This window comes from the organism of the source record quoted next, unplaced genomic scaffold (genome assembly GCF_019419815.1).
Source record: "Pyrus x bretschneideri cultivar Hongxiangsu unplaced genomic scaffold, Pyrus_bretschneideri_v1 Contig39, whole genome shotgun sequence".
Taxonomy (NCBI): Eukaryota; Viridiplantae; Streptophyta; class Magnoliopsida; order Rosales; family Rosaceae; genus Pyrus; species Pyrus x bretschneideri.
The window spans coordinates 4,256,613-4,283,444 of record NW_025999712.1 but is presented as its reverse complement, the minus strand read 5'-3'; the positions used below and the strand labels follow the sequence as shown (position 1 = coordinate 4,283,444).

General features: G+C 38.2%; 3 protein-coding genes, 1 long non-coding RNA gene and 2 other non-coding genes across 7 annotated transcripts; 3 read left to right on the top strand and 3 right to left on the bottom strand.

Moving 5' to 3' along the window:
• Positions 1 to 5,466: 5,466 nt before the first annotated feature.
• Positions 5,467 to 6,145, top strand: LOC103944955 (histone H2B-like). The gene has a single exon (XM_009355442.3). It carries the CDS (start codon positions 5,564 to 5,566, stop codon positions 5,987 to 5,989), a length of 426 nt encoding a protein of 141 aa, XP_009353717.1. The 5' UTR covers positions 5,467 to 5,563; the 3' UTR covers positions 5,990 to 6,145.
• Positions 6,146 to 8,166: 2,021 nt separating this feature from the next.
• Positions 8,167 to 8,238, top strand: TRNAC-GCA. Its single transcript has one exon. It is a non-coding gene; the product is annotated as a tRNA-Cys (tRNA).
• Positions 8,239 to 9,871: 1,633 nt separating this feature from the next.
• Positions 9,872 to 9,945, bottom strand: TRNAV-AAC. The gene has a single exon. It is a non-coding gene; the product is annotated as a tRNA-Val (tRNA).
• A 143-nt stretch (positions 9,946 to 10,088) lies between these two features.
• On the top strand, positions 10,089 to 12,410 carry LOC103944954 (THO complex subunit 4A). Its single transcript, XM_009355441.3, has 5 exons — positions 10,089 to 10,326; positions 10,415 to 10,564; positions 11,032 to 11,100; positions 11,186 to 11,379; positions 11,977 to 12,410. Exons 1-5 carry the CDS (start codon positions 10,156 to 10,158, stop codon positions 12,182 to 12,184), a joined length of 792 nt encoding a protein of 263 aa, XP_009353716.2. The 5' UTR covers positions 10,089 to 10,155; the 3' UTR covers positions 12,185 to 12,410.
• Positions 12,411 to 14,315: 1,905 nt separating this feature from the next.
• LOC103944953 lies at positions 14,316 to 18,582 on the bottom strand. Of its 2 annotated transcripts, XM_009355440.3 has the most exons (11): positions 18,295 to 18,574; positions 17,762 to 17,846; positions 17,133 to 17,329; positions 16,629 to 16,711; positions 15,989 to 16,034; positions 15,836 to 15,892; positions 15,644 to 15,698; positions 15,465 to 15,565; positions 15,288 to 15,351; positions 15,051 to 15,184; positions 14,316 to 14,718 (listed from the first exon to the last, which is right to left on the bottom strand). In XM_009355440.3, exons 1-11 carry the CDS (start codon positions 18,373 to 18,375, stop codon positions 14,548 to 14,550), a joined length of 1,074 nt encoding a protein of 357 aa, XP_009353715.2. In that variant the 5' UTR covers positions 18,376 to 18,574; the 3' UTR covers positions 14,316 to 14,547. The 2 variants fall into 2 exon arrangements, with proteins under 2 accessions (XP_009353715.2, XP_048420753.1); XM_048564796.1 differs by having other exon boundaries at positions 15,465 to 15,698; positions 18,295 to 18,582.
• Positions 18,583 to 23,451: 4,869 nt separating this feature from the next.
• On the bottom strand, positions 23,452 to 24,067 carry LOC125468639. Its single transcript, XR_007251029.1, has 2 exons — positions 23,803 to 24,067; positions 23,452 to 23,705 (listed from the first exon to the last, which is right to left on the bottom strand). It is a non-coding gene; the product is annotated as an uncharacterized LOC125468639 (long non-coding RNA).
• Positions 24,068 to 26,832: the final 2,765 nt, after the last annotated feature.

Here is a 26,832-nt window from a genome sequence, read left to right as displayed (position 1 = left end):
CCCATTACTCACTGGTTGTTGGGTGCCACCAACGGGTGGGAAGGGAACTTGGGTGGAATTCAGATATGAACGACTATAAGACTTTTGTTACAGATATGGAAGAATTGGTTATACTATCACTAAATGCTCCTTTGAGTAGACCATAAGTGGCGCAACGGGTTTTGGCGAGTGGATTAAAACGGCTCCCATTCATGAGGAACGAGACAATCCCAAACCACTAATCATTGGCAGATGGGATCGTCGATATGCTAGTACGGTTAGAAGTTCCCAGAGGAATAAAAACTTAACTCAATTTGCGGTGAAATGTCTGGGTAATAGAAGTGGCGAAGGTAGTAGTCGTGTGGAGATGGAGAACCCAGAATCTTTACCACAGAATAAAAGAGGTTGGATAAGACACCAGAGAAGTACTACACAGGTAGTAGATGTTGAGGATACACAGTTAAAGCAGGAGAGCCATCACTACTCACCTTGATATGCTCTGTTGGAAGCAGTCATGAGTGTCCTTCACCGGTATACTCTTTTGTCATGCCACAACATCTAGGTGGTTCGTCTTCTATAGTAATTGAGGAGATTCATGAGGAGAGGCTAAAGGACAAATATACAACTCTAAAAATTAGTGAGGGGAATGAAGGTACTTCTTCGAAACGGGGTGCAGAATTATATCAGATGGAATACCATCAATATTCTCAAAAAAAAGAAGTAGAAATTTGGAGAGCAGAGAAGAAAGGAAAAAAAGTATTGCCACTCGGTTAAAGGGAATGAGTATAAGAGAGAGGTGTTTGATGATTGAGAAAGCTTTGTATGCTGAAAAAGATCTGACAGCGAGACCGGAAGATTATCAGCTGATGTGGGAGGCTCTAGAAGAGGAAGCGATGGTTGAGAAAATGAAACTTATGGCACGGAAAAGGGAGCAGAATGCTTAAGGTGGTGGCGGCTGGCCTAAAACTGCCGCCTGATCACCATGACTTCTTTATTTTGGAACTGCCGTGGTCTAGGGTCGAACACGGTAGTTTGGGCCCTTTATGGGCTCATCAGGAAATATCGATACTCTATGATCTTTCTGTCCAAGACCATGATGAAGGATCATAGCATTGATGGGCTTCGTAGATGGATAGGTCATTGGTAGATTTAATTTGCCTCTTGTTGGTAGGGCCAATGGTCTTAGTCTTTGGTGGAATGATTTATTGGAGCTAGACATTATTTTCTCATTGCCTCATATCATCGATGCACGAGTTCGGAAAGTAGGAGAGACTAGGTGCGTCAGGGTGACCAGCGTCTACGACACATCTTATGGGGAGGAAAATGATGCATTTTGGAACTGGATGAATTCTTATTTTCAACCTTCAGCTAATCTGTGGTTATACGGAGGTGATTTTAATGAATTTCCTTAGGACTTTGAGAAATCGGGCGAGGCAGTGGTTCTCTATAATCGACTACGCTACTTAGCTAGCTTTATGGAAGCAACGGAACTCATGGACCTTGAGTTTAGCGGACCTCGATTCACTTAGAGGGGGACTATGCATGGGGAGCTGGTGGAGGAGCGGATTGATATGGGGCTTTGTAATCAATTTTGGTTAGTTAATTGGCCTAATACAGCAGTCATACATGCTCCGGTTGTGGGTTCGGATCATTGCTCGATAGTTATCCGTCGTGAATCGATCTAGAGTAAAAGAAAACCAAGGTTCTGCTTTGAAGCCTTTTGGGCTAAAGATGAGGAGTGTCGGAAGCTAGTTGAATCCTGTTGGCATCGAATATGCACAGGAGATCCTATGACTAGATGGCAAAAACGGCTTAATGATTGTAAATCTCGACTCATCAAATAGAGTAAAGGGAAGTTTCATTTGCACAATAGGTAGATTGATGATCTCATGAATCAACTTGGCGAGTTGCAAATGAAATGGGGACTAAATGCAGCAACAATTAAACAAAAAACCATACTCCTTGACAAGCTTTAGGAACAGGAGGAACTTTTTGGAAACAACATTCTCGGGTTCAATGGCTTCATGAATGTGATGCTAACATGGTTTTCTTTCATCAATCTACATTGCACAGGCGACGAAGAAATAAAGTTGAGACCATAAAGCGGGATGATGGAAGTTAGGAGGATAACCTAGTCTGTGTGCATAAGTTGTTTGATGAGTATTTTCTTAAGTTATTCACATCGTTTAGGCAAAAAGATTGGGGGCTGGTTTAGGATTGTGTTACTCAGATGGTCACTGATGATATGAACCCTGCATTGATGATGGCGATCACGAAAGACGAAATCAAAGAGGCTGCTAGGCAATTAGGTAGTTTAAAGGCACCGAGTTTGGATGGTTTTTCTGGCATTTTTTACTATTCTTTCTGGGATTGTCTGGTTACAGAGGTCAATGAGCTTATTAGATTCTTGATGACATGTGATGTGTGTTCGTGGCAGATTAATGGTACTCATATTGTGTTGATCCCAAAAGTTCCGAACCCGAAGTCAATTTCTCAATTTAGGTCTATTAGTTTGTGCAATCTTTTTTATAAAGTTCTCTCTAAAGTTTTAACTAATAGATTGAAGCCTATCCTTCCGAGTCTTATTTCTCCCATGCAGAATGTGTTTGTTAGGGGACGTCAAATACAGGACAATATTGGTATTGTGCATGAGCTATTCCATTTCCTCAAGCTTCGGAAAGCAAAACGTAAGTTTGAATTTGCTATTAAGCTTGATATGCAAAAAGCCTATGACCGGGTGGAATGGGATTTTCTGCCATTATGGAAAAGATGAGCTTCCACCCAGGCTGGCGTAAACTTATTCTTGGGTGTGTCAATTCGGTTATTCAGTCTGGAAAGAAGTTTACTCATTCGTGTGGCTTATAGCAGGGTGACCTACTTTCTCCGTATTTGTTTCTGTTGGTTAGTGATGTATTATCAAAGAAGATTAGTCAGGCTACTGAATCTAAACAATTGCTTAGGGTAAAAATGAGTGTTAATGGCCCATCCATTTCCCATTTTTTCTTTGCTGATGACACCTTAATTTTTTTAAAGGTTGATAAGGATAATTGCATAAACTTGGGGCATTTAATTTAGTCTTATTGCTTGGCCTCGGGACAGGTGGTGAATCTTAAGAAATCATGTGTCTTTTTCAGTGACAATACCCCACAGGCCGTCCATGAGGAGTTGGGGAATGCGCTTGGTATCCCTGTGGTCTCTGATCCTGGGACTTACTTGGGAGTTCCTGTTATCTGGACTCATTCAAAATGTCGTGGTCTTGCGTATGTGAAAGGTCGATTACTGAGCAAACTTTAAGGGTGGAAGCAATGCACTATCTCTCAAGCTGGTAGAGAGGTGTTGATCAAGGCTATCGCTCAAGCTATTCCACAGTATCCAATGAGTCTTTTTAAGTTTACGGATGCTTTTTGTAATAAGCTGGACTCCATAATCACTAAATTCTGGTGGGGGCAGATATCAGATGGAAGGAAAATCCATTGGGTTTCTAAGCATGTCTTAGGACTCCCGAAATATAATGGAGGTATGGTTTTCAGGAACTTCAAATAATTCAATGATGCTCTTCTTGCCAAGCAATGTTGGAGATTGCTTTTTTTCCAACCCGAATTCGCTTTGGGCTTCGATTCTTAAAGCTAGGTATTTCCCGCATTGTTCTTTCCTAGATGCTAAGAGAGGTAGTCGGGCTTCTTGGGCTTGGACCAGTTTATTGGTGGGTCGAGATATTTTGTTGAAAGGGGCGCATTGGCAAATCATGGATGGACGAACTGTGCGGCTGTGGGTTGATTGCTGGCTCCCATCACTTGATGCCGGCCATCCTAATCCATGTGGTGAAGTGCTGGTCACCATGAATACTCAGGTCGACTCTCTTATTTATGATTCATCTAGATTTTGGGATCTTACTTACCTTCAACCATTTGTCTCGATTGAGGATCTTAATGCTATTTGTGATACACCTATTGGTGATAGTAGTGAGGGGATCGGTTCATCTAGCTGGCTACCAATAATGGAAAATATTCTATGAAAATTGGGTACCACTGGCTGCAATCTTAATTGCCCTTCCCACCTTAGCGAAATTTTGCTTTTTCTCGAGTTATACCGAGCCGTTTGTGGAAATTAATCTGGAAGTTACAAACCTCGGCAAAGATTCGGCATTTTTTGTGAAGGACCCTTCATGGCGCTTTGCCCATAATGACGGCTTTGTATCAGCGACATTCTACCCTAAATCCAATTTGTCCAATATGTCGTAACCAAGTGGAGTTTATCGAGCATTTATTCTTACAATGCCCATAGGTGGAAGCAATTTGGTTTGGTGGGATTCTTAATCTTCGCATTAACAGGTATGAAGTCTCAAATTAGGTGGAGTGGTTATTTTCGTTATCAAATTTACCTGTTGGTTTGCGTGGAGATCGAATATATCTACTCTCATATGTTGCTTTTACATGTTGGCACATTTGGAAAGCAAGGTGTTATTTTTTGTATGATCACCAACCACTCACTCCCTCCAAGGTCTTACGTGTTATCACTAATTCGATCGGAGCTTTCTTTAAAGCTGTTCGCAGGAATCCGAATCCCCCGGTACCTATGACCATAGCTCATCAGTCGTCTCGCTGACGCTCTTCTTCCGCACCATACTTCAAAATTAATGTAGATGCTAGTTGGTCGACTCTATCGAGATCTGTTTATATGGGGATTGTTATTCGGGATGTTGAGGGTTCATTCATCGCTGCGATTAGGCATGCCATTCAAGCTTTGTCTAAGGGTGCTGCTGAAGCTTTGGCAATCTTGAAAGGTTATGAGTTTGGTCTGGTAAAGGGGCTTACAAGGGTTGTTGTTGAATCTGACTTCTATGACTCCATTAGCTCTTTTTTAGGTTCGATTGAGAATGGTAGGTGGGAGGCTTACCCTTCCTTAGTAAATGCTAAACGGTTAGGGGAGTCTTTTCATGACTGTCGTTGGTCTTGGATCCCAAGATCAGCCAATATGGCACGTGCGGAGATGTGTGATCATCCCTGGGTCAATAGACCTTCATCTTCGTTAGTTTTTGTGCTTCAAAGTGATGGTCTACCCTGTCCTCCGTGATGGGTTCAAGATAGTAGAGGGGGCGACAACATAGTGTGGCTATGTTGTCCTCCTTGTAACTCCCTCTGTTGTCCTTCTTTGTTTTTTGCTTCCGTGTTTGCTTGCCTCGTGGTAGGCTTTCCTTGTTTGTTTGGCTTCTTAGCCCGGGTTTTGTATTTCCAGTTTATCAAAACAAAAAAGAAGCATCGCGATCGCCTGTTTAGCCCCGGCTCATCGATCCGTACCCTTAAATCATACCCAATAATAACGCACCACGTACGCAGCCCGACTAACAAGCAAACCGCTCCTTTAAGCTTCAATTCAAGCCGTCGATCTCCCATTTTGACTCCACCACATCCAACGGACACTCGTCGCCTCGTCATCGATCCGCGTCTTCTCCTTATCAACGACCTATTTAAATACCAGACTGAACCCATCCCTTCGCATCCCAACAAGTTTCCAAAGTCCCTCCCAAATTCGTCTTCTCAAAGTTTCCGTTTGTTTCCCGAGAAAAGGAACAAGAAAATTTCCGATGGCGCCCAAAGCTGAGAAGAAGCCCGCAGAGAAGTCCGCCGTGGCAGAGAAAGCCCCCGCCGAGAAGAAGCCCAAGGCCGGGAAGAAGCTCCCAAAGGAGGCCGGAGCCGCCGCCGGAGACAAGAAGAAGAAGAGATCGAAGAAGAGCGTGGAGACCTACAAGATCTACATATTCAAGGTCCTGAAGCAGGTCCACCCAGACATCGGAATCTCCAGCAAGGCCATGGGAATCATGAACAGCTTCATCAACGACATCTTCGAGAAGCTCGCCCAGGAGTCGTCCAGGCTCGCCAGGTACAACAAAAAACCGACTATCACTTCGAGGGAGATCCAGACGGCGGTGAGATTGGTGCTGCCCGGTGAGCTCGCCAAGCATGCGGTGTCTGAGGGTACTAAGGCGGTGACTAAGTTTACCAGCTCTTGAAGAGTTAGGGTTTCTGGGTTTGGATTTGAGATGGGTTGTGAAGCATTTAGGGTTAGGGTTACGGGTTTCTGGGTTTTAACCCTTTATGTAAGTATAAGTACTGATGCTGTTGTTCTATTGCGGTTTAAATTCTGAATGAAAGTTTGATTTATCCAACTGATCCATTTCTTCTGTTAGTGATTACCCAGTTGATTAATTTCTTCAATTTGATATTTTGTATGTGATTCTTGTTTCGATATGAACTAGTGTGGCAATAAATTAGAGGTTTTGCAGTGAATTTTCTACCATATACTTACTAAATTTGCAACAAAACTGGGGAAGTAACATCTCATATTATTGAAAGATTGCACTCACAGGTGGAGTCTAAATTTAACAAAATATTTTTTTAACGAGAAACTAAATTTATATTTTTTTCTGATACTATTCATTATACATTTGAAAATAATTTTTCATTAAAAATGAAGTTTTTTTAGATTTTTAATTAGTTTTCCTTTTAAATAAATCATTAGATAAAATACCATCACCATTATTCAAACCATTCTTAAACAAATTATTGAATTGTCAAAGCAAACCATAAAATTACAAAATAACTAGTTAAATGAAATATTTTCTTTTTATACATATGTTTCTACAGCACTTCCGTAAGTTTTAATTTTTGAAATACATTTACCTCACTGGACCTGGGTTTTTGGTGCATACAAGTATATTTGTTGGAATGTTGATGTATAATATAACTAATAGAATGTTTAGAGTAGCCCCATTTTTGGTTTGGTATTGCTACCGCACATGACGTCGAGAATCATGATGATATTATTGAGGAACGTCTTTGTCAAAATATTTTTGCTTCTCATTTCGGGCAATTGGCAATAGTTTTTCTATTGGTTGCAACAAAATATTTCTTTCATAATTTGATTTCGAGTTACCTGCTTCTATTTTTGTGTCCTTTCTTCTTCCTTGCTTCACTAACTTTGAAACTGAAATTAAATTTCTAGAGAAAGACAAAACCAAATCCTAATGTTATTTTAAAAGTCCCCACTGCTTTAATACTGGAACATATCCGATTTCCTAAGTAGATAAATTGCTCATTGCCTCTCGGCTTTTTGTGATTTAAGTAGCCCTGCATGCAATTGGTAATGTGAATTGAAGCATCTAAGTTAATTCACCATGTATTACTAGGATCAAGATTCATGACACACATAAGCAACGAGTACCTTTCTTTTCCAACCATTTCTTGGACTTGGCACATTCTTTCTTCTTGTTGCAGAAGAAGCATGCATCCTTGTCGGCAAAACTCTTCATTGGTTTCTTTCCCGTCACCCTAAGACAACGTTTGCTCTTCTTGGCACATTGCTGCTCGGTAGTTAGCAAATGAGCAGTTTCCAGTTTCTCAAGCAAATGAGCAGTTTCCAGTTTCTCAAGCTTCAATCTCAAGTTCATTGGAGGAACACTTTTCCTTATGTGTGTTATAGGAAATCTTGAATGGTCCATACTCAAAAGGGAGAGAATTGAGAATGAAACTGAACAAGAATGACTTAGAAATCTCTATCTTCAACGACTTAAGTTGAGTTGCAGTGTCCCCCATTTCCATAATGTGCTCACACACACTTTTGGAATTGTCGTGCTTCATGCCCGAAAGTGTGCTAGCAACCGCCTTATTAGATTTCACAAAATGTTCCTCAATTGCTTTCATGAAATATGTCACCTTATCACATTTTGATTGAACCCTGTATGCTCTTGCTCACACAGGATTTGTGAGCATCAAACTTAAGGAATTTAGATTGCTTCCACCAGTTATACGCAATCTTGTCTTCTTGAGTGCTTGATTCTGTGTTAGCACTATCAACTCCTAAACGCGCATAAGAGTTTAATTAGCACCCAATAAATGAATTAAATTTTAATTCACAGTTGTGTTGGGTATGATCGGAAATTTCAGTTATAAAAGTAAAATTTGACCATGACTAACTGGCATTAGGACAAAGTATTTTTGTCTAAATAAAACAAAAGTGCAGTCACAAATTTCTGAGTTACATGGTGGGTTTTTGCCAAACACTTTTCTGGGTCCCGACAAGTTGTTCTCCGGGCCAACCTTAATCAACTATAAAGGCCCATCTGAAATAAACAGATTAATGTGATTAGCTGTCTTTTATTAATTCTAATACTGGAACAATTAATAAATTGGGTCCATAGCTCAGTGGTAGAGCATTTGACTGCAGATCAAGAGGTCACCGGTTCGAACCCGGTTGGGCCCTCGTATGCCCTTTTTTAATATGGTCTAACTAATTATCATATTTACTAGCATTTACTCACATACTTTCCATGTATAAATACACTTTTTAGAAAAATGAGAGGGGGGGGGGGGTGGGGGAGGTTTTTGTTTTTATTTTTATTTTTTTAATTATAAATATTGGAGGTATTTTAACATCACATGTATGTGATGCTTCAATAAAAAACAGTAAAATTTGGACTAGGAAATTACATTATTACCCATCATTTTTTTTTGTGTGATAGAAGACTAATTTTTCTTTTCACCCTCTTTTGGTTGACAAAGAGGATTTCATTAATTAGTAGAGATTCTTCCAATATTGAAAATGAATATTTTCTCCCCTTTCATTTTTGTAAAACGTATATAAAGATCCAATGAAATATTCCATCATGTCTAATATTCAAAGAAAAAATGTATTTCGATAAAAAAAAAAACAAAAACTATTTATTCGTCTCATAGGAAGGATTTTAGATCATTTTTGGATCTCGTAATCTGAAATTGACAGATTGAGAAATTCGAACTGTTTAAGAGCAGGATAAAAAGATCTGGACCGGTGATTTATGTAAGATGGATGACTAGAATGAGCTAATGGGGATAGTAGAGTTCAAAATGAATGGTCCATGTTTCTCAACTCATGGGCTTCGAATTGTAAAATTTAGAGAGGATCTTGATTCTCTAATAAGGCAAGACACCTCGATAAAAGAAAACTTCTATTTAGTGATAAGAGAAAATAGTACAAAGTTTAAAAATAAGAGAGAATAGCTTTGGGGTAAAAAGGGAAAAAGCAAAAATGGCAACCATCCAACCATTTTAAACAAAAAATCAAAGTTGGACATCTAGTCTAAGAAAATTTAATAGGAAGATGCATATGAGTTAGTTAAGAGCATTTATTCTTATTTTCGAAGTTTAGAGTTTAATTATCAGCCCCTCACTTATATAAAAAGTGATCTCATATGAGGGATACAATCAAAACTCGATCTTCCATGATCTATTCGAGTATGCTGTCACATCCCGGTCCGGGCCCTCACCACATCTCGACCTCGATTATACCGTAGCACGATATTGTTTGCTTTGGGCCTCGACCACGCCATTACGGTTTTGTTTCTAGGAACTCACACGAGAACTTCCCACTGGGTCACCCATCATGGGATTGCTTTCACGCGAACTCGCTTAACTTCGGAGTTCCGATGAACTCCGAAGTTAGTGAGCTCTCAAAAGACCTCGTGCTAGGTAGAGATAGAAATATACATATAAGGCTTACAGGATCCACTTCCTTAGACGATATGAGATGTTACATATGCCAAATTAACTAGTACAATTGCAATGCAATAAAAAATAATTTTCACAGTGCCCATGATAACCTGTTTCTAATCTCATTTCACCACTTATTTGACAAAAATTGAGTTCTATTAGTTAAATGAGAATTTGAGTTATAGGGAAAGTAATATTAAAATTGAGCCATTGCAAAAACTGCGAACAAAAAAAACCCTAAAAAACGTAAGCTCCATGTGATTAACTGGCTAAGTTTGAGTTTTACAACAGCAGAGTGAGATTAGAATCGAATTATAGCGGTATTGCAAAAAATAAACCATAACAAAACAAGGAACCAAAAACAACAGTGGCTTCGCCCGGGTTCGAACCGGAGACCTTCAGTGTGTTAGACTGACGTGATAACCAACTACACCACGAAACCTTGACGCTGAGGCTTTGCTTTTTAAAATATAAAACCATGAAGCAAATGACCGTATATAAACGAATCATTCTTTCACAGACTTCTTCCTCCGACTCTCTCTCATCATCTTCGGTTCGTAACTTAGAACTCCTACCGCCACTAGAAACCCTAACCCTCTCTCTCTCCACTTTCTCGCTCCTAGGGTTTCGTTTCTTCCCGCTGTCAAACAATATGCAGGACCCTCTAAGCATGTCCCTGGACGACCTCATCAAGACCAGCAAGAAATCGGGATCCGGTAACGCCCGAGGCCGCGGCGGCCGGGGGACCTCCGGACCCGGACCCGCCCGCCGCTTGCCGAATCGCGGTGCCAATCGTACGACGCCGTACCCGGCTGCGGCCAAGGTAGAAGCAAATCTCTGGCTTTGGCTCTGATCTGATCTTTTCTCCAGTTGAAATTGAATTGAGTTAATGATAAATTTTGGGAATTTAGGCGCCGGAGGCTGCGTGGCAACACGACATGTATGGGGATCTTGGTGCGGCGGCGTACGCGGCTCCAGCCGGAAGAGCATCGGCTATCGAAACCGGAACCAAGCTCTACATCTCCAATCTCGATTATGGCGTTTCCAATGAGGACATTAAGGTGGATTTCCCTGTTCTTTCAAAATTCTATATAAAAGCTGGATCTGTTTCTTAAGAGGGTGGTTTCGTTTGTGATTTATGATCAATCAAAATTAGGGGTTTTTAATGATCATTTGAGTTGTATTTGGATATTGGATTTACAACTAAATGTTTTGAATTTGGATTCTTATTATAAATTATTTTATTAGATTGGAGTTTTTATGTTAGCCGAATAAATGTTAAGCTAATCGGCTAATCCACATGTAATTAAGATAAGGTTGATAAGTCTGCGGAACATCGAAAATCCCTTTAATGCCTTTATTTAACAGTCTTTGCAAATAACTAAGAATTTGAATCCACATTTGTTGCTACAATCCTGATTTGTTTATTTATTAGTGGGTTTCTGGTTACAAATTTGATTGATGATTGGAGTTTGAGTTCTGTTACATTTTACAATTTGTGTTTTCTAAAGTCAAATTATTATGCCAGGAATTGTTTTCTGAGGTTGGTGACCTGAAACGTTATGGAGTACATTATGACAGAAGTGGGAGATCAAAGGTACCTTGTCAAGTTTTGCATTGTTGGTCCTTCTGGAGAATTCTTTGTGTCCTGCTGTAGTTTAAAACAAAGCTCTTTTTCACAGGGAACTGCAGATGTAGTTTTCTCACGACGAACGGATGCTGCAGCGGCTGTTAAAAGATACAACAATGTTCAGCTTGATGGGAAGCCGATGAAGATTGAGATTGTAGGAACGAACATTGGGACACCTGGAGCCCCACCTGCTTTCCCCCCTGCTGCAAATGGAAATTTTGGAAATCGGAATGGACCACCCATGGGGTATGTTGTGTGCCATACATTTTACTTTAGAATTAGCTCTCAATGATGTTTGTGCTTATACATTTTTTTTGCTTTTTAGTAAATCACTTTAAGGAATAAGAGGTTATTTTGATTTTTGATTGCTATAAGAAGCTCTTGGCTTTTGTTCTAGGCATTAGTTAATCTTTCTAGCCAACATTTGTCTGGAATAAGAATGCATCAAGGTGCAAGTTTTGATTTTGCATCTGCTGGATGTTGTTGTGCCTATTTACGACTTTGCATTATTGGCTTGGTTTTATTATGGGCTGTAGTCTTTAAAATCTTTAAACATGTTGTAACTGAAAATTCTAAACAAATAAATAATCTTGAATTAATGACTTTGATACTTATTTATTTAGATTAAAATGCATTTGTATGATATTTAAACTGATGTTCCATCATGCCTAAGCTAACCCTTCAAATATAGCTGATGTTTTGTCTCATACATGTGTTTGAGTCATGAGATGTAGCAATTGGGAAGACTGAGCGTCTATTATTGTTGGATGTGCGTACGTATTATCTGTGCCACATTTTAATTTATCTGAAGCTGATTATGTATTTGTTGGGGCTGTTGAGCAGGGGACAAAGTAGGGGTGGTGCATTTGGACGTATACGCGGTGGCGGTGGCGGCGGCGGTGGCGGGCGTGGTGGCCGTGGTCCTAGAAGGGGCGGTGGTGGACGTGGAAGTGGAAGAGGCCGTGGTGAAAAGGACCAAAAGGTTTCTGCTGAAGATCTTGATGCCGAGCTAGAGAAGTACCATGCAGCAGCAGAATCAATGCAAGAGTAAAGTGAAATCAGCTGTATGAAGTGTCGGCTTTATTACATCTTTTATGGCTCACTGGTGCTTGGTGATTTTCTGTATTTCTATCAAAACCCAATTTCCTTGAGAGATAAATCATGCGTAGGAAGAACTTTTAGAATCTTGCTTATGTAGTTTGGGCACTTATTATGTTTGTTTAGACATGGGTATGAGATATGTGGGTTAATGGACAGTTTCAGTACTTTGAACTGAACTCTCACTTCATTAGCTTCTTCAATCCCTTTTTATACATTCAACAAGTTGGCGTTATGGAATTGGGAAGCTTATCTCTCTGTTTCTCCGCGCACAAAGACAAAACTGGCTGCAGAACGTGTGAAAGGATTGAGCCTTAGAGTTCACACACTGCTGCAATTGAGTTTGGTTGGTTCTACTGCATGTAAAATGGCGTACTTCGCATGAGGTAGATATCTCTGTTTTCCTTGGCTTTGAAATCTTGTTATTTATTTAAGTTTTGTCCTTTGTGTTTGGTGCAGTTGAGCTGGTTATATTTCCTGCTAATTTATGGTAGCGTTCCCTTATACCCCGACCCAGAAATGATAATTTAATTGGCATTGATCCTGACATTATGCGTTTAGAGAAATTGTATGGACTAAACAACTAGCCGGTTCTACATGTAGAACTGGTTACTGAAGTCATAGCGATGATGTTCAGAGATGTGCGGTGCCTTCAGGCTTGCTAGTCCTGGAAGGAGTTCCAGATATGCCTGCCTTTTGATGGTCTTTATTCGGTGTCTCGGTAAAGACAGCTTTAATTCTGATTGTATTCTGGGTCAGAGTTAATAGTTGCTGCTTTGATTGTGAATATTACCCTTTTGTTGCCTAGATCAGTAGATTGCATTGGAGCATGGTTCTATCTTTCCATGGTTGGAGTTCCATATGCACTATTGAATACGGCTGGTTTTCCGTCCAAGTGACTGGATTAAACTTGTTTGAGTTTCTGAGATTAGAATTTTTACCTTCTGCTATGATTCATTTTTGTGTTCGGTTCCTTGAATTCTGAAAGTAGCTCACAACATGCCATGTGAACTTATGTACATATGATCTTTATGTTTTGATGTTGGAATTCATATAGGTACGTTTCAACTGAAATGGCTTGTGTTTTCGCTGTTTGATTCGTTTGTGTCGATAATTGAGTAGAAATACGATGCTAGAGAGGCGAAGAGAAGCGGCGAGAGACAGGTCATGCTAAAAAAATATCCCGGTTTTCAAATCTAATGGGTCGCTCGCGGTATTTTCTTTGATTTGGCAATGGCTTTCCGGGTATATTTTGTGCACTTATCTCTATCTCTCTCACCGATTGATTAATTATGTGATTCACGGAGGTAGTATGGAGCAAGAGATGAGGTTATCTCGTATTAGAGGAAAAACAATACCCTAGGCAGACAAAAAATTTGCTAATATCTACCTTCGCAATCCAGTCTTGTTAATCTAGCTATCCATGTACGTTTCTTGTGTGTATCGGTTGGGAAACACTGCTAATTTAGCTAAGGGCGGCACGAGCCGGTTTGGCTGGTTCCAACTGACTGAACTACGGCTGCCTTACTGATTCAGGCAGGATTGGACTAGTAAATGGCATCCAAACCAAACTGTTTGGTTTTGTATCGGCAATGAGACAATGCCCTAAATTCAGTACCAAACTTAATGAACTTGAAAGGACGAGTGGTCTCGGCTGCGAAATGGATGTGCATGACGAACATGTGAGTCGTTTTCAATCTCCAGTTTCAGACAGCCGTAGATCAGTCTCGTGCCATTCACGACCCCGAATCGACACCAAAAGTTCGGCCAAATACAACCTCCGGTCAACAACCCTCTGGTAGACGCCAAAAGTTCAGCCAAATACAACCTCAGGTCGACGCCAAAGGTTCGACCAAATGCAACCTCCGGCAGGCATATTGCCCACGGAGCCATTCGCCATTCCATAAACTTGTTGAAATTCATGCAGGAGCTCTTTCGGAACGTGTAGGCCTACAAAGTTTCCGGCAAGGAAATTTCTTGGATACGTTTTAGCCCCCTTCTTTAATTTTAGCTTAGATTTGCATTTGCGTAATAAGAGATGCAATCTGAAAACAATTAAAACGATCCATAAAGTAAAAAGCAAATAAAACAAGTTATTGAGAACTTGTAATTGACGGCTAAAAGGGGAACAAACAATACACCAAAGTATTGTTTGCAATCTAAATTAAGAAGAAACAATTTCGGTTCCGTCGAAAGAGGGCAAAAGGGGAACAAAATCACAAATACAATTCACTACAAACAACTTTGCGCTTCGGTTCCTAGGGGTTTAGTTTTTTAACTTTACAGGAGGCTACATCTTTCGAAATTGGCAGCATTTTAAAACTTCGGCTTTCTCAGCTTCCCCAAACTTGAGTAGATTAATCCTAACAGAGAATACAATACTGCCTTTACGCAATCCATTACGAAATTCCAACAAGAAGCGGGCCAGTACCATGGATATAGCAATCGGAAGAACAGGCTTATGAGATGCCGAGGGTATCTGCCAACCTGCACCGTAGAATCAGAGTTACGCTCCCACACACGCAAACATGGCGTAATGTTCCGAATCTAATCATGGGAAGACACCGGTAAGTCCTTGCATATGCATGACTTCTAAATGCATCATGCAAGGCTCTATAAGTTTATTCTATCTCAGAGTTAGCCATCAAATTATCAATAAAAATCTCCGCTTTGCTCACATCCAACCAGAGATGGGACTATTGGCAACAAAATAATCTGTATAACGCACAATATTTAGGATAACGAAGACGATAACATATACGATTGCACTAAATTATCCAGTTTAACCAGAAAACTGTGATAGGGAATAATATACTCACGGGAAAAAGCAAATCTAATGCATCCCATGCTGCATGACGAACAGCTCTTGTAGGGTACATTGGACCTCCAGGAGAAGTGAAGCTATACAGACAAGCCTTTAACCTTGTGCTTGTGGCCATTCTCAGCTCCATTCCTGTTAAATTAGAAATACATTAAGCAGAACACAAAGCGACTATAATTCCAGGTTCACATAATTCCTTAAATCTTAAACCTGAAAAAAAGGGTTCGAATATTACCCTGGAGAACTTTTATGTGTGAAAGGTAATGCAGCAATACTGGTTCCACCTTCAGTTTTTGAAGCTGACCAGTCAAGAAAATATGAACATATTAGATTTGTTAATATATGAATATCACTGCAGTGTGTGAACAAAACTAAACAAAAGTTCTGCTGTGGAGAGTGTTGCGAATTTGACCTGATCGGCTAGTTCAATAACAAAGAAGTCTGCTGAACTACCAACCAAAAAAGCGTTCGGAAAAAGAGGAAATTCCCTTAAGAAGCGGTCGAGCTTGTCAACTGCATGAATCAACACATTAATGGACAAATTACAATTTCTTAATTCAAAGGCTGAAGATGCATTACCAGAAAACCCACCTGAGTTATAAAAAATTATAAACCTGGAGAGTAAAAGAAATAGATCTCGCTGGACCTGAGAATTATTGAAGAATTCTAAAGTTAATTTAAAAGCGTCTACATAGATATTGGTTGTTTAATCACTATCATGGCTAGAAGTTATCCACACCAAGTAAAAAAGTTCCCTGGAAAATTGGAAAGGGAATCTCTGACCTGTACAGGAATTTTATTTAACCGTTTGGGCTCCAAAGCAACATCCTCAAGCAGATACTGAAATAAGGGGTGGGTTAAACACAAAATGAAATAAATATTTCATAAAGTTCTCCAACAGAAGCATATAAATTTCAACTTTGAAAGGGCTCTTACACAAAAAAGGGATTGGAATCGCCTTGCATTTGATTGAGTATCAATCCTGCAAATTTGCACACAGTACCATTAATAAGTTTCCTAGACAGAACAAAAAGAAACAAATGAAACCTTGGATGGGGGAATTCCCATTTCAAATTAAAAAAGGAACATAATTCATAACCCTAAGTTGCCATTTTGTCAGCACATATGGATAGTAGCAGCAGCAGCCAAAAGAAAGAAAAAAGTTGGGCAATGGGAACAAAGCAGACAGACCATTCCACATGTCCACAAGAGTTGCTTTGGTAGGATACTATTAAACTCTTCATGTCATACCAGGTTCCTTAAAAAAAAGTCCATTTCTATCTTTGCTGCTTTTGAAATCGAAGACACATAATTTATTTTCACAGAACGAGCAACACCTACCTAACATCACACTATGGAGGAACGGAAACACACATAAATATATAAGGACGCAAGAGACAAGAGATTCTGTTTTTACATAGTATTTCAACTATGGGAGTCCCGTTGAAAAGTGAATAAAAGGCACTACAAAATCAATAGACATTTCACAATACTGCAAGGCCATCTACATCCACTTGTAACTCCAACGACTCCAATCAACCATTAAAAAACAACAAGCATGCACTTATATTCGTACCAGAAAACATTTGTTGCACCTTCAACAAGAGCAGATGAGTAACGAAGAAGTACTTCAGAGTTGTCAAGTTGAACCTCAAACAGCTAGCAAAAAAACTATATTAAATCCTGTCGGCATCACAGTGGATTAACTAAGGCAACATAGTTAAGAAGTAAGAATCAGCTTCAAGTACGTGAACAAAAACTTCATTCATAGAATGTCTGAAAACCAACCGTGTCAATCATTTAAAATAGAACTCGGTAATAAAGAATGTTGATAACTTCCAAATCAATTTCAATGAGTTTGACAAATTTTCAAGGCCATTCTACATACTTTTCCAGTTTAACAAATACAATTTAAGGCCTTATGCGTCATCCACGTGAATAATAGGTGAAAGCTCCAAACGTAAACAGAAACAATACGATTTTCTCAAAACAAATCACCAACCAGGAGAATTTTGTATCCAGAATGGCGACTTTAAAATAGAATGAAAAAGATCAATACACTGGGTGTGCGTTGACATACCCATTTGTGGAACAACAAGGCAAAAATATGAGATGCAAATGACTGGCTCCAAAGTTGGACAATCAAATCAAGGATGCGTTTTCCATTCTCAGGCACCCGAACATAATGATCAGTGAGCACATCATAAAAGCACAGCTGACCTTCAATGCCATCCTCAGCAGGAGAAATTGCATCCTCTTCCCTGCTGAGAATCATTTCTGACATGCAATGTGAATTCCACAAATGAGAACACCAATCATAAATATTGCACGTAACGCCTTACACTAGTAAACGACTTTCCACAACATACAAATTAGACTGCAATTAATCAATGTTCCTGTGAAGCACTTTTAGTTCCACGCGTATGCGGTAGTAAATACTCATTTGACATACATTACCAAGGTAGTAACGCAATGCAATGCAACGGTGCTCTTATAGTATTCTCATAATTCTTTCGATTGAACATACTATCCTGCTAAATAAACTATTTTCAGCCGATCCTAAGTATTACTGCTAGTAGTTATATCGTATCTAAAAAGTAAAAACTGTACTTTAAAATGCTAACCAATTACAGGCTTACAGCAGTATCACCGAAAACATTTGAATGTCAATTCCGAAAACAGACAACTCCATGGAGAATTTTCACTCACCTTTGGCTCGCTCATCGATCTCCAAAGCTATGTCAGCAAACAACTCCTGCAACAAATTCCGCCGCTGCGACGGAGAAGCCAGCGCCTACAACACATTAAACACACAGAAATCTCTACCAAGTTAGGCCTGAATTTCCCTAATCCTTTTCTTATGCCGGCAATCACATTAATAAACTCCCAAATCCAAAATCAAACGCTCTCCAAATCCAAACATTCTATTCACAATCCCAAATCAAACATTTTCATAATAATTACCAGAGCGAAATCCGTATGAAAGATTTTCCGTTTGCTTCCAAACAAAAAAACTCTGAAAAAATTCAGAAACTTTTACAGTAATTTACAAATTCTGATATCCAACAATTTAATTAATTTACGAATTCTGACATCGAACAATTAATTACCAGTATCTCAACTAAATTCAAATAACTGTATCAGAGTCAACTGTGGCAGGAATTTGATTCAATTATTCATTAATTCAATTACTTTCCTAGATTTGCTCAGTAATCAAACGGGAAACAAAGAGTTTAATATACCCGCTGGAGCTTCTTCTCGATCTCTTGCGTCAGCGCGTCGAGATATGCAGAGCTTCGAGGCGAGGAAGAAGCTTGAGACATTCTGGTACAGACCGAATAGCAATAGCATCAAGTCCGAAACCCTAAATCCTTCAGATCCAAACGCGGCCTTAACCGAAACCGATACGGTCGTCGTCTCGGTAATTATTGAACGAGAGAGATACAGCGGAGCTGCTTTTTGCTCTTTGCCAATGAAAATTAAATTTAAAAAGGAAAGTAGTATTTATTTATCTAAATTAATAATAAAAAAGGGGAAATTGGAAAGTGGGGGCGGTGGTGATGTGGCGTGGCGTGGGCGGGAGGCAACGTGGTGGATGGGTGGGTGACAATGGAGGTCGAGGTCGAGTGCTGGACTGTACGGATTTACCACACGTTGTTACATATATAGTATTTTCTTTTTCCTTTTCCTTTTTGGGTATGAAAAGTTGGATAGTTGGATGGGGTGTGATTGAGTCGCTTGGGCCCACTGTTTAATATATCCACAAAATTATTGATATTTTGGTTAATATTTGAAAAATTGAAAATCAATGGGTGAAATGCAAACTTCATCTTATGTCAGCTAAATATACGAAAATCAATGAATATCGATCATACTTACCGATTCATTATAAAAATTTTACCGGAACCCATTGCATATTTCAAACTTTTGAATTTGTTTTGATTTTTTTTTTCTAATTTCAATTAAATTTGAATGAGTTGATATACATATTCATTGCAAATTTTCATAATTTCTATCAAGGCAACATTTTTTAATTTATTATTATTAAAGGAGGGGAAGGGTCTGAAAACATTACAATAATTTAAAAGATGAGGGAGTTCTAAACCCAAAACGTACTGGGATATCAGACACGGGCAATAATTGATATATTCATCAATATTTCAATGAATTTGCATATCGACATTCCACTTATATGGATATTTTAAACCATGCTTGAGAGAGGATGTAATTGGCTCACCGGTGGAATATGATTGGACCCCTTGTATATGCGCACATATTCTATTTGCTTTTCTTTTATATTACATTTTGAGATTCAAAGTTAGAACCTCTTCAAAATTTAAGACAAATATGATTGAATCACTTGGTTGAAAAAAGAAATTAATATGTCTCTAAAATGTTAATGGATTTCATTAGTTTACTTACGTACACTCGTGAAAAATTGTGAATTAGTGACTAATGAATCTTGTACTAGAAGGACTCACCATATAACAGTTAAAAATCGTTAAGTATTAGGTTCATGTGGCACACCCTAACCTATTGCAACCCCTAACCTATTGAAAGAACCCCATAACCCCAACCTAGTATAAAGTAGCAATCAACTGTATAAGAATTGTTAGTCTCACATCAAAGATGTTCATGAAGTAACAACTATATAAGAATAGTTCGTCCCACATCGGAAATGAGTAAAAATACGGCTCTCTACTAACTTATAAAAAGTATTTGTACTCCGGTTAAATGTTAAGTCAAAAATTATTTTATAAGTATAGTATTTATAATTATTTAGAATTCACGTCCGACAATTGTAGATACCATTTTAGTCATTTGGCATCTCTTTTTCGTTCTTTTCTTTGGACCAAGAAAGAGAAGGAAAAAAGGATGCCAAAATGCTAAAATGTCGTCTGCATATTAATTAGCTTAAATGGAATTTCGGTAAGTATGTTCTATCTAGATTTCAATTATTGTCATTGTGGTTTTATTTTTGCCAATTTAATTGTCCACATGCGGGAGTCCTTCACGGATGCAGCTGGTCCTCGGTTCATCGGGCATCTAATGAAGTGGCATATTATGTTGTGTTGCATCAAGGATCGGACAGAGTGATTTTGTATAGGTCGATAGACTCCCATCTTAGTATGTAAGGTTTTTGAACAAGAATGGATTGCCATGTCCGTCAATTGATGCAAGTGAGAGAGAAGTGTGAGGGCTATGTGTAGCAACATCTTTCTTATTTCTCTTTCCTTCTTTATGATATGTCTGTTTGCTTGTTCGTCTTCAGTTTGGCTTTTTGTTCTTTTGGCGTTTTTGCCCTGGTGATGAATTCCAGTTTAAAATGTAATTCTTTTTTTCGCTTATTTGATAAAGATGTTTGTTCTGAAATAATTTTTTGTTAGTGATTAATTGCTATGGTGGTTAACTCACTCCTCGGGCATTAAAAACCGTCTCACCTCTCATTAGACTAGTTTCGAGTAATTTGCTTGTATGAAAAGGGTATTAAAAAAATTAATTATTGTTCTTATATTTTGTGTTAGCAAATTATTGGAAATTGTTACGGAATGAGACTACAAGGACAACATAGATAAGCATGTCAATGAATGTGGTGGAGGACGATATTGATGAGTTTATAACATAAAGGTCCTATATTATGATTTTCCAATACGTCTCAGTCATTTATAACCCAAGATGTCCCCCAAGGGCACTCTATCTATACCATGTATACAATACTTGTATTTATCTTCTACTTCGTGGAATTGACTATGCTCTCATGTATTTACAATAATCATCATCTAACGGTCAAAGATAATTATATTAATATATGTATTTAATGCAATCATTATCTAACTGTCGAGATGGTAATTGTATTCATGACGTTGTTTAAGGTCCTCACAATCGTAAAGTACTCAGTCCTCTCATGGGTATGCTATGACATGAACTTATATTTGCTCACCTACACTAGAAAAAACTTTCATAAACTGGGTATGCTGTAGTGTGACGTCTTGATCCAATAATACATTATTATGTGTAATTTTTTCTCTACGTACCAATTCACATTGGAGTATGATTGAGTCACTTGTAAATAGGCATGTGCTGTTAGGACCTGAAGCTCTATTTATTTTTCTTTTATATATTATGACGTGGTGGGATTTAAAGTTGAAACCTCTCCAAATTTTAAGATGAGAAATATCATCAGATCAATCGGATGAAGTAAAGAAATGAATATGGCCCTAAAAGATTTAAGAATTTCATTAATTTGTTTACGTGGAAGATTATGAATTGGTGCTAACGGATCTTGTACTAGACGAGAGATTTTATGTTATTTATACAAGTAGAGTGTTTTTTTTTTTTTTTTTTTTTTTTTTTTTTTTTTTTTTTTCACTCAAATAATTGTTAAAAATGAATAGGTACTAGACTCAAAGGGCACACCCTACCCACAATGGGTGGGTAGGTTATAAGTAATTCTCTTTGTACAAGTTCATCCGTTTGGAAGGAGGAAGAGCAAGAACGATTACTATTCACAAATATATATTATTTTTTTCTATTGTTTTCTTTGTCTTATCCTCCACATGTCATTATGGCGTAAATTTTTGTTTAATTTGCAAGTGTATTGAACTTTGTAAGATTTTTAAGTGTGAACTTTGTAAGTTTTTCGAATTTAAAAAAAAAAAAATTGGTAATTTTTATGAGTTTTTTTAGAGTTGGATTAATTCTGACCGTTGAATTTTTCAATCTTTAAAATCAGAGGCTCCACAAAACGCCATATGGCGCAGCAGCAAAATTTTCAATTTTTTTAACTGTCCTGATCAACAAATCGTTGGAAATCTAACCGCTGTAAATGTATCAAATCTGAGCCATTTGGCTTTGGTGGGCTGCACGTAGGGGAGCCCCCTTGTTGTATGCTGCACTTAAAATTACCAATCGTTGGCAGGGCAGCCGCAAGGGCTCCTACCTTTCATCCAATTACTTCTCCTTTTCTTCACTGGTGGAGCCATTTTCTTTTGGTAACAAGACAGTTCAACCCAATTGCAAGGACAATTGGAGGTTGGTGGAGATGCTTTAAGGTTTGGTTTGGTATTGCTGTGCTTTGAAAAAAAGCTGCTGTGAGAATAAGCGGCTGTGCTGTGAGAATAAGCGGCTGTGAAATAAAGCCAGCAAAGTGTTTGTTAAATTTTTTTGTAAAAGTGCTTTTGGAAAAAAAAAAAAAGCAGTATCATAGTGTTTGGTAAACTTTTTTGTAAAACAGCTGTGACTGTGTGAAATGACCAAAAAGGGTATATTACTAGATGTGCTATTAATTTAATTTTCTTAACAAATAAAAATGAATTACTAAATATATTTTATTTTTAGAAGAAAAATATTTATAAACTTTATCTTAAATATTAATTAGTATGACAAACTACTTTAATAGAAATATTTTAGAGTGAATAGTTAGGATTCATTAGTACAATATTGTTAATGTACTTGAAAGTAGTCTAATTAGATGCATTCATCAAACTTGTTGCTATTCTATTTCTTAATACCTCTATCTCATGTGATCCTTCAACTTGATAATTTTGATATTCATCATCATCATCATCACTACTATCGCTTTCTTCACAAAAGTCCCTGGGGTCATCAAAATGACGATCACGTTCAGAATACTTCCGTATGTAGTTATGAAGATCCATTGTAGCAATGACAATCTTCACTTGCTTATTGAACGGGTAATTAGGCATATCCCTTAAAATTGCCTATCTTTTTTTCCATACCCCAAAAGTTCGTTCAATGATGCTCCTAAGAGAAGAATGCCTGTGGTTGAATACCTCTTTGTGACCCGTTGGTTCGGCACCCCTACGAAAGTCCGGGAGGTGATATCCTTCACCTTTATATGGTCCCAAATAACCTCTCATTTGTGGGTACCCCGCATCTACCAAGTAATATTTTCCTGACAATTGAAAATTTGTTTTGTATTGTAATAATTATACAAAACAAGTATGTAAAATGCTACTCAGCTCCGCCTAGCAGACTTTCCACATCACAAACATTGGGCAAGCATCCAAGCAAGCAAACATTCTATGTCAAGATTCAAACTGTCAAAATAATACTAACGGTCACACATTTGACTAGTGAAATGGAAGCTTTCATTTCTCTCCCAATTTCACAAACACAAACTACAAGCCACGATGCAGACAATAACAGCAGTCTGCATTTTCCTCCCAATTTTAGTTACTACAACGACAAGGTACACCGCTTCCTTCTACAGGCCTACACAACATTCTAATACAACACTTGTAATTTATACCTTAAAACTCGATGATGATGTCCCAAAGGTGCAGTTCTTTCTCCGGCACCGGCACCCTCAAATCAGTGGTGAGTAAACCAGACATGTCTTCATATCCAAACTCAGTTTCCTCCGAATCAACTGTTACCCTCTTGGGTCGAGCTGATGAGTAGGCTCCAAATGTGCCACATCCACGAGCTTTCACGACAACTGTTGTGCTTGTGTTAGGTTCATCATATTCTTTTATGGCTCCCCCAGAGTTCAACATCTTGATTAGGCCTATGGGAGAAAATTTTACGCCGTTGGACAGTTCCTTGACAGGAACCACTGTGAAGACTTCATATTCCCGGGTTTTTAATGTTATTGTCATGGATGCATCCTTGGGAAGATAAGACACCTCTCCTGCAAATTTAATCAATGAATTTGTTAAAAACTCTAAATAGTATGGTCTACTAGTAAAGCGTCAAGACTACACGAACAAATCAAATGCTATACTTACTACCAAGATGAGAAAATACGACAACATTCCCAGACCATTTCTCATCTGCAACCTTGGGCAGATAATCAACATCTTTAGCCCGAATAACCCCGGTAATTGTGCCTGGTTCCAGGTCATGGATGAGGTTCGTCTTTCCAACCTTACACCACCCAGCTCCCTGGCAATTGAAGACCCCCACAACTCCAGTAACATCGTTCAGATTCCATATCTTCAGAAGACTGTAATAACATAATTTAGATTAGAAAACACACATTATTTGAAGAGACAAAACTACAACTCCAAAAAAAAAAAAAAAAAAAAAAAAAAGAGTCCATGAGTATAAGGTGCCATGATTAATAATTGGCTGGACCCATCACTAAGGTCTGATTATATGTGTTCAGAGACTAAATTGACAAAGATAAATCATCAGAATCTACCTTCTCCTTACCCAGATTGCTTCCTATCTCTCGGTGCACTTTTGTCATCCAATACCATGTTTAAACCAAAATTTCATCATCGACTCCCAATATGTAGAACTAAAAACATCTTGAAACAGGGATAATAAACCCAAACATCATGGGGGTATAATATTGCAGCTCTAAATGTACCTAAAATTAAGTTCAATCTTTGTACAAGTAATGCCAACACGTGATACCCATCATCGTATCAGCTAGTTTGTCTCTCAAAACAAAAAACACTTATTGCTCTGCATCCTCTTACTACTAAACTTCCTCCAATGGCATCCATTTTGGTCAATAATAGACAACCAACGAACCCCAATAGATTAAACTGTTAATTAATGAGCTAACAATGCATTAGCTAACAAGTCAGAATGTGTGAAGCCTTGTGATCATACTTTTAACAGTATGACCATACTTTTAACAGTAATAGCATTACCTGAAACGATACCAGGTTAGATTAAATCCGTTCCTTTCTTTCTTGTTTTCATGTTTTTTTTTTCAATTAGCATTATGTTGTTCACTTTGTTTATTAAAATCTGATTGCACCAAAAGATGGCCTTCAGGAGTGCACAAACTACTGAAAGTAGGAAACTCTACTCAGAATTTAGACCGTACCACAAAAAAGATAATGCAGACAGCATGAGAACACACTGAGAAAAACCACAAACCAAGCAATCATGGAACAATGGACAGAAACAAATCAAATATCACAAATAATTAACACATGTCTTACAATCTCCGTCAAAGAATCAAATATCACAAATCAAATATCACAAATATCACAAGTAATCAAACTTCTCTCTCAATTTTTTTTGTTTCCTCCACAAACCCTAATTTTTTCCCCAATTAATTTTTTCCCAATTAATTTTTTCCACAAACCATATCACCTTCCCCAATTAATTTTTCCCCACCCTCCATCCCCAATTGTTTTTCCCGACACCCATACCCTCATCCCTTTGCTCTTCCCACCCCTCTTTCCCTAATCTCCCCATCCCTAATTTGAAAAATCCAAACAAATAAATGAGAAGCTTACCTGGAGAAACCTGGAGAACGAGAGAACGAGTTCGCTAGTTTTTGGAACGAGAGAACGAGAGAACGAGAGACCGAGAGAGATCGCTCTGGTTCGGGTTATGCGAGAGAGCTCTGAGGTGAAGAGCGTGCGAGAGAGCTCTGGAAAGGTTAGAGCGTAGGTGAAGGGAAAGGGAGGGCAGTTTTGGGTTATTCATATTTCATTAAACGTGTACACTGTTCACCCGTGTGTGGGTGAAAATAAGCTGCTTTTGGAAGCTGCAAATTGCAGCTTCTTGTCATCTCTTGGTTTTGGGCTTTTTTTCACCTTCAACTTTGAAACAAAGCTGTTTTTCAAAGTTTACCAAACACCAAAAATTTTCATAGCTTTTTTTCATAGTAGTTTTTTTTTTAATCACCTCAATCCCAAACAGGCCCTAAGACTAGTTGGTCTCACATTGAAGAAGATGATCGTGATGTAACAACTATATGAGAATAGTTAGTCCCACATCGGAAATGAGTAAAAATACGGCTCTCTATCAATTTATAAAAAGAATTCATGCTCCAGATAAACGTTCAGTAAAAATCTACCTTATCAGTGTAGTATTTATAACTATTTAGAAATCACACCCTATGTTCGACAACTGTAGACGCAATTTCAATTCATGTATCGTCTGCATATTATGTAGTTTAAATGGAATTTTGGTAAGTGTGTTCTATCTCAATTTCACTCAATTTTCAATTCTTGTCATTGTGGTTCATTTTTGTCAATTTGGTTTTGTTAGCATTGTGGAGTCAAAAATAATTAAGAGGTGGCGCGTGGATTTTTAGGTGAAGAGGACAAAATTACTCTCGAGACACATCGGGTTCCTTACACGCAAGTAGTGGAGAATCATCCATCAACCGAGTCAAGGATGCCCAAAATAGGTAACAAGTTCAAATTTATCTCATCCATCTTTACTCCATATCCTCTACAAGGAAATCATTGCATAACCTTCAAAACCTTCCATATAAATTAAATTAAATAGGGTAATTAATGGATTAATTTCTAATTAATCCATTAATCATTCACCAAATTAATCACCAAATAACACCCAAAATATACATAAAGGGCCGGCCACTCTTTCTCCAATGAGGACAGGCCATGCCCTATAAATATTACTCACTTTTCTTTAAAAACCTAGGTTCACACTCTTGCAAAACTCTAAAAAAAACTCTCTGAACACTTTTATCTCTAAATTCTAACTTTGACATCGGAGATTTTTCGGCCAAAGCCCCCTTATTCATCGTGAGTGCGTGAGGCTCTTGGCCTTTGTAGGTGCAATTTTGTCTAAGAAGAAGGAGGTGGAAATTTGCATTCACAAATTTGTGCTTTCATTGAGAGTTGAAATTCACACTCGTAGAAGACTCTCGCATAAAAAGGTTTTTTCTCTATTTTCTAGTCCACTTGTATTTTTCGTACGTTCTTATTATTAGAATTTTTTATTTGCAAAGATTCTTTGATAAAACGAGAAAGAGAAATATGATGGCTAGAAATTTAGAAAACTCCATGAGTGAAAATTCCAATATTCATGAAATAGGA

Bases quoted from the DNA above. Each gene is read 5' to 3' on its own strand.
- LOC103944955 (XM_009355442.3), top strand. From the start codon at position 5,564: ATGGCGCCCAAAGCTGAGAAGAAGCCCGCAGAGAAGTCCGCCGTGGCA.
- LOC103944954 (XM_009355441.3), top strand. From the start codon at position 10,156: ATGCAGGACCCTCTAAGCATGTCCCTGGACGACCTCATCAAGACCAGC. The intron at 10,565-11,031 runs GTGGATTTCCCT...TTATTATGCCAG, and splicing joins TTTCCAATGAGGACATTAAG to GAATTGTTTTCTGAGGTTGG. The intron at 11,101-11,185 runs GTACCTTGTCAA...TCTTTTTCACAG, and splicing joins ACAGAAGTGGGAGATCAAAG to GGAACTGCAGATGTAGTTTT.
- LOC103944953 (XM_048564796.1), bottom strand. From the start codon at position 18,375: ATGTCTCAAGCTTCTTCCTCGCCTCGAAGCTCTGCATATCTCGACGCG. The intron at 15,893-15,988 runs GTAAGAGCCCTT...CCCTTATTTCAG, and splicing joins GATTCCAATCCCTTTTTTGT to TATCTGCTTGAGGATGTTGC. The intron at 15,352-15,464 runs GTCAAATTCGCA...TTGACTGGTCAG, and splicing joins TTATTGAACTAGCCGATCAG to CTTCAAAAACTGAAGGTGGA.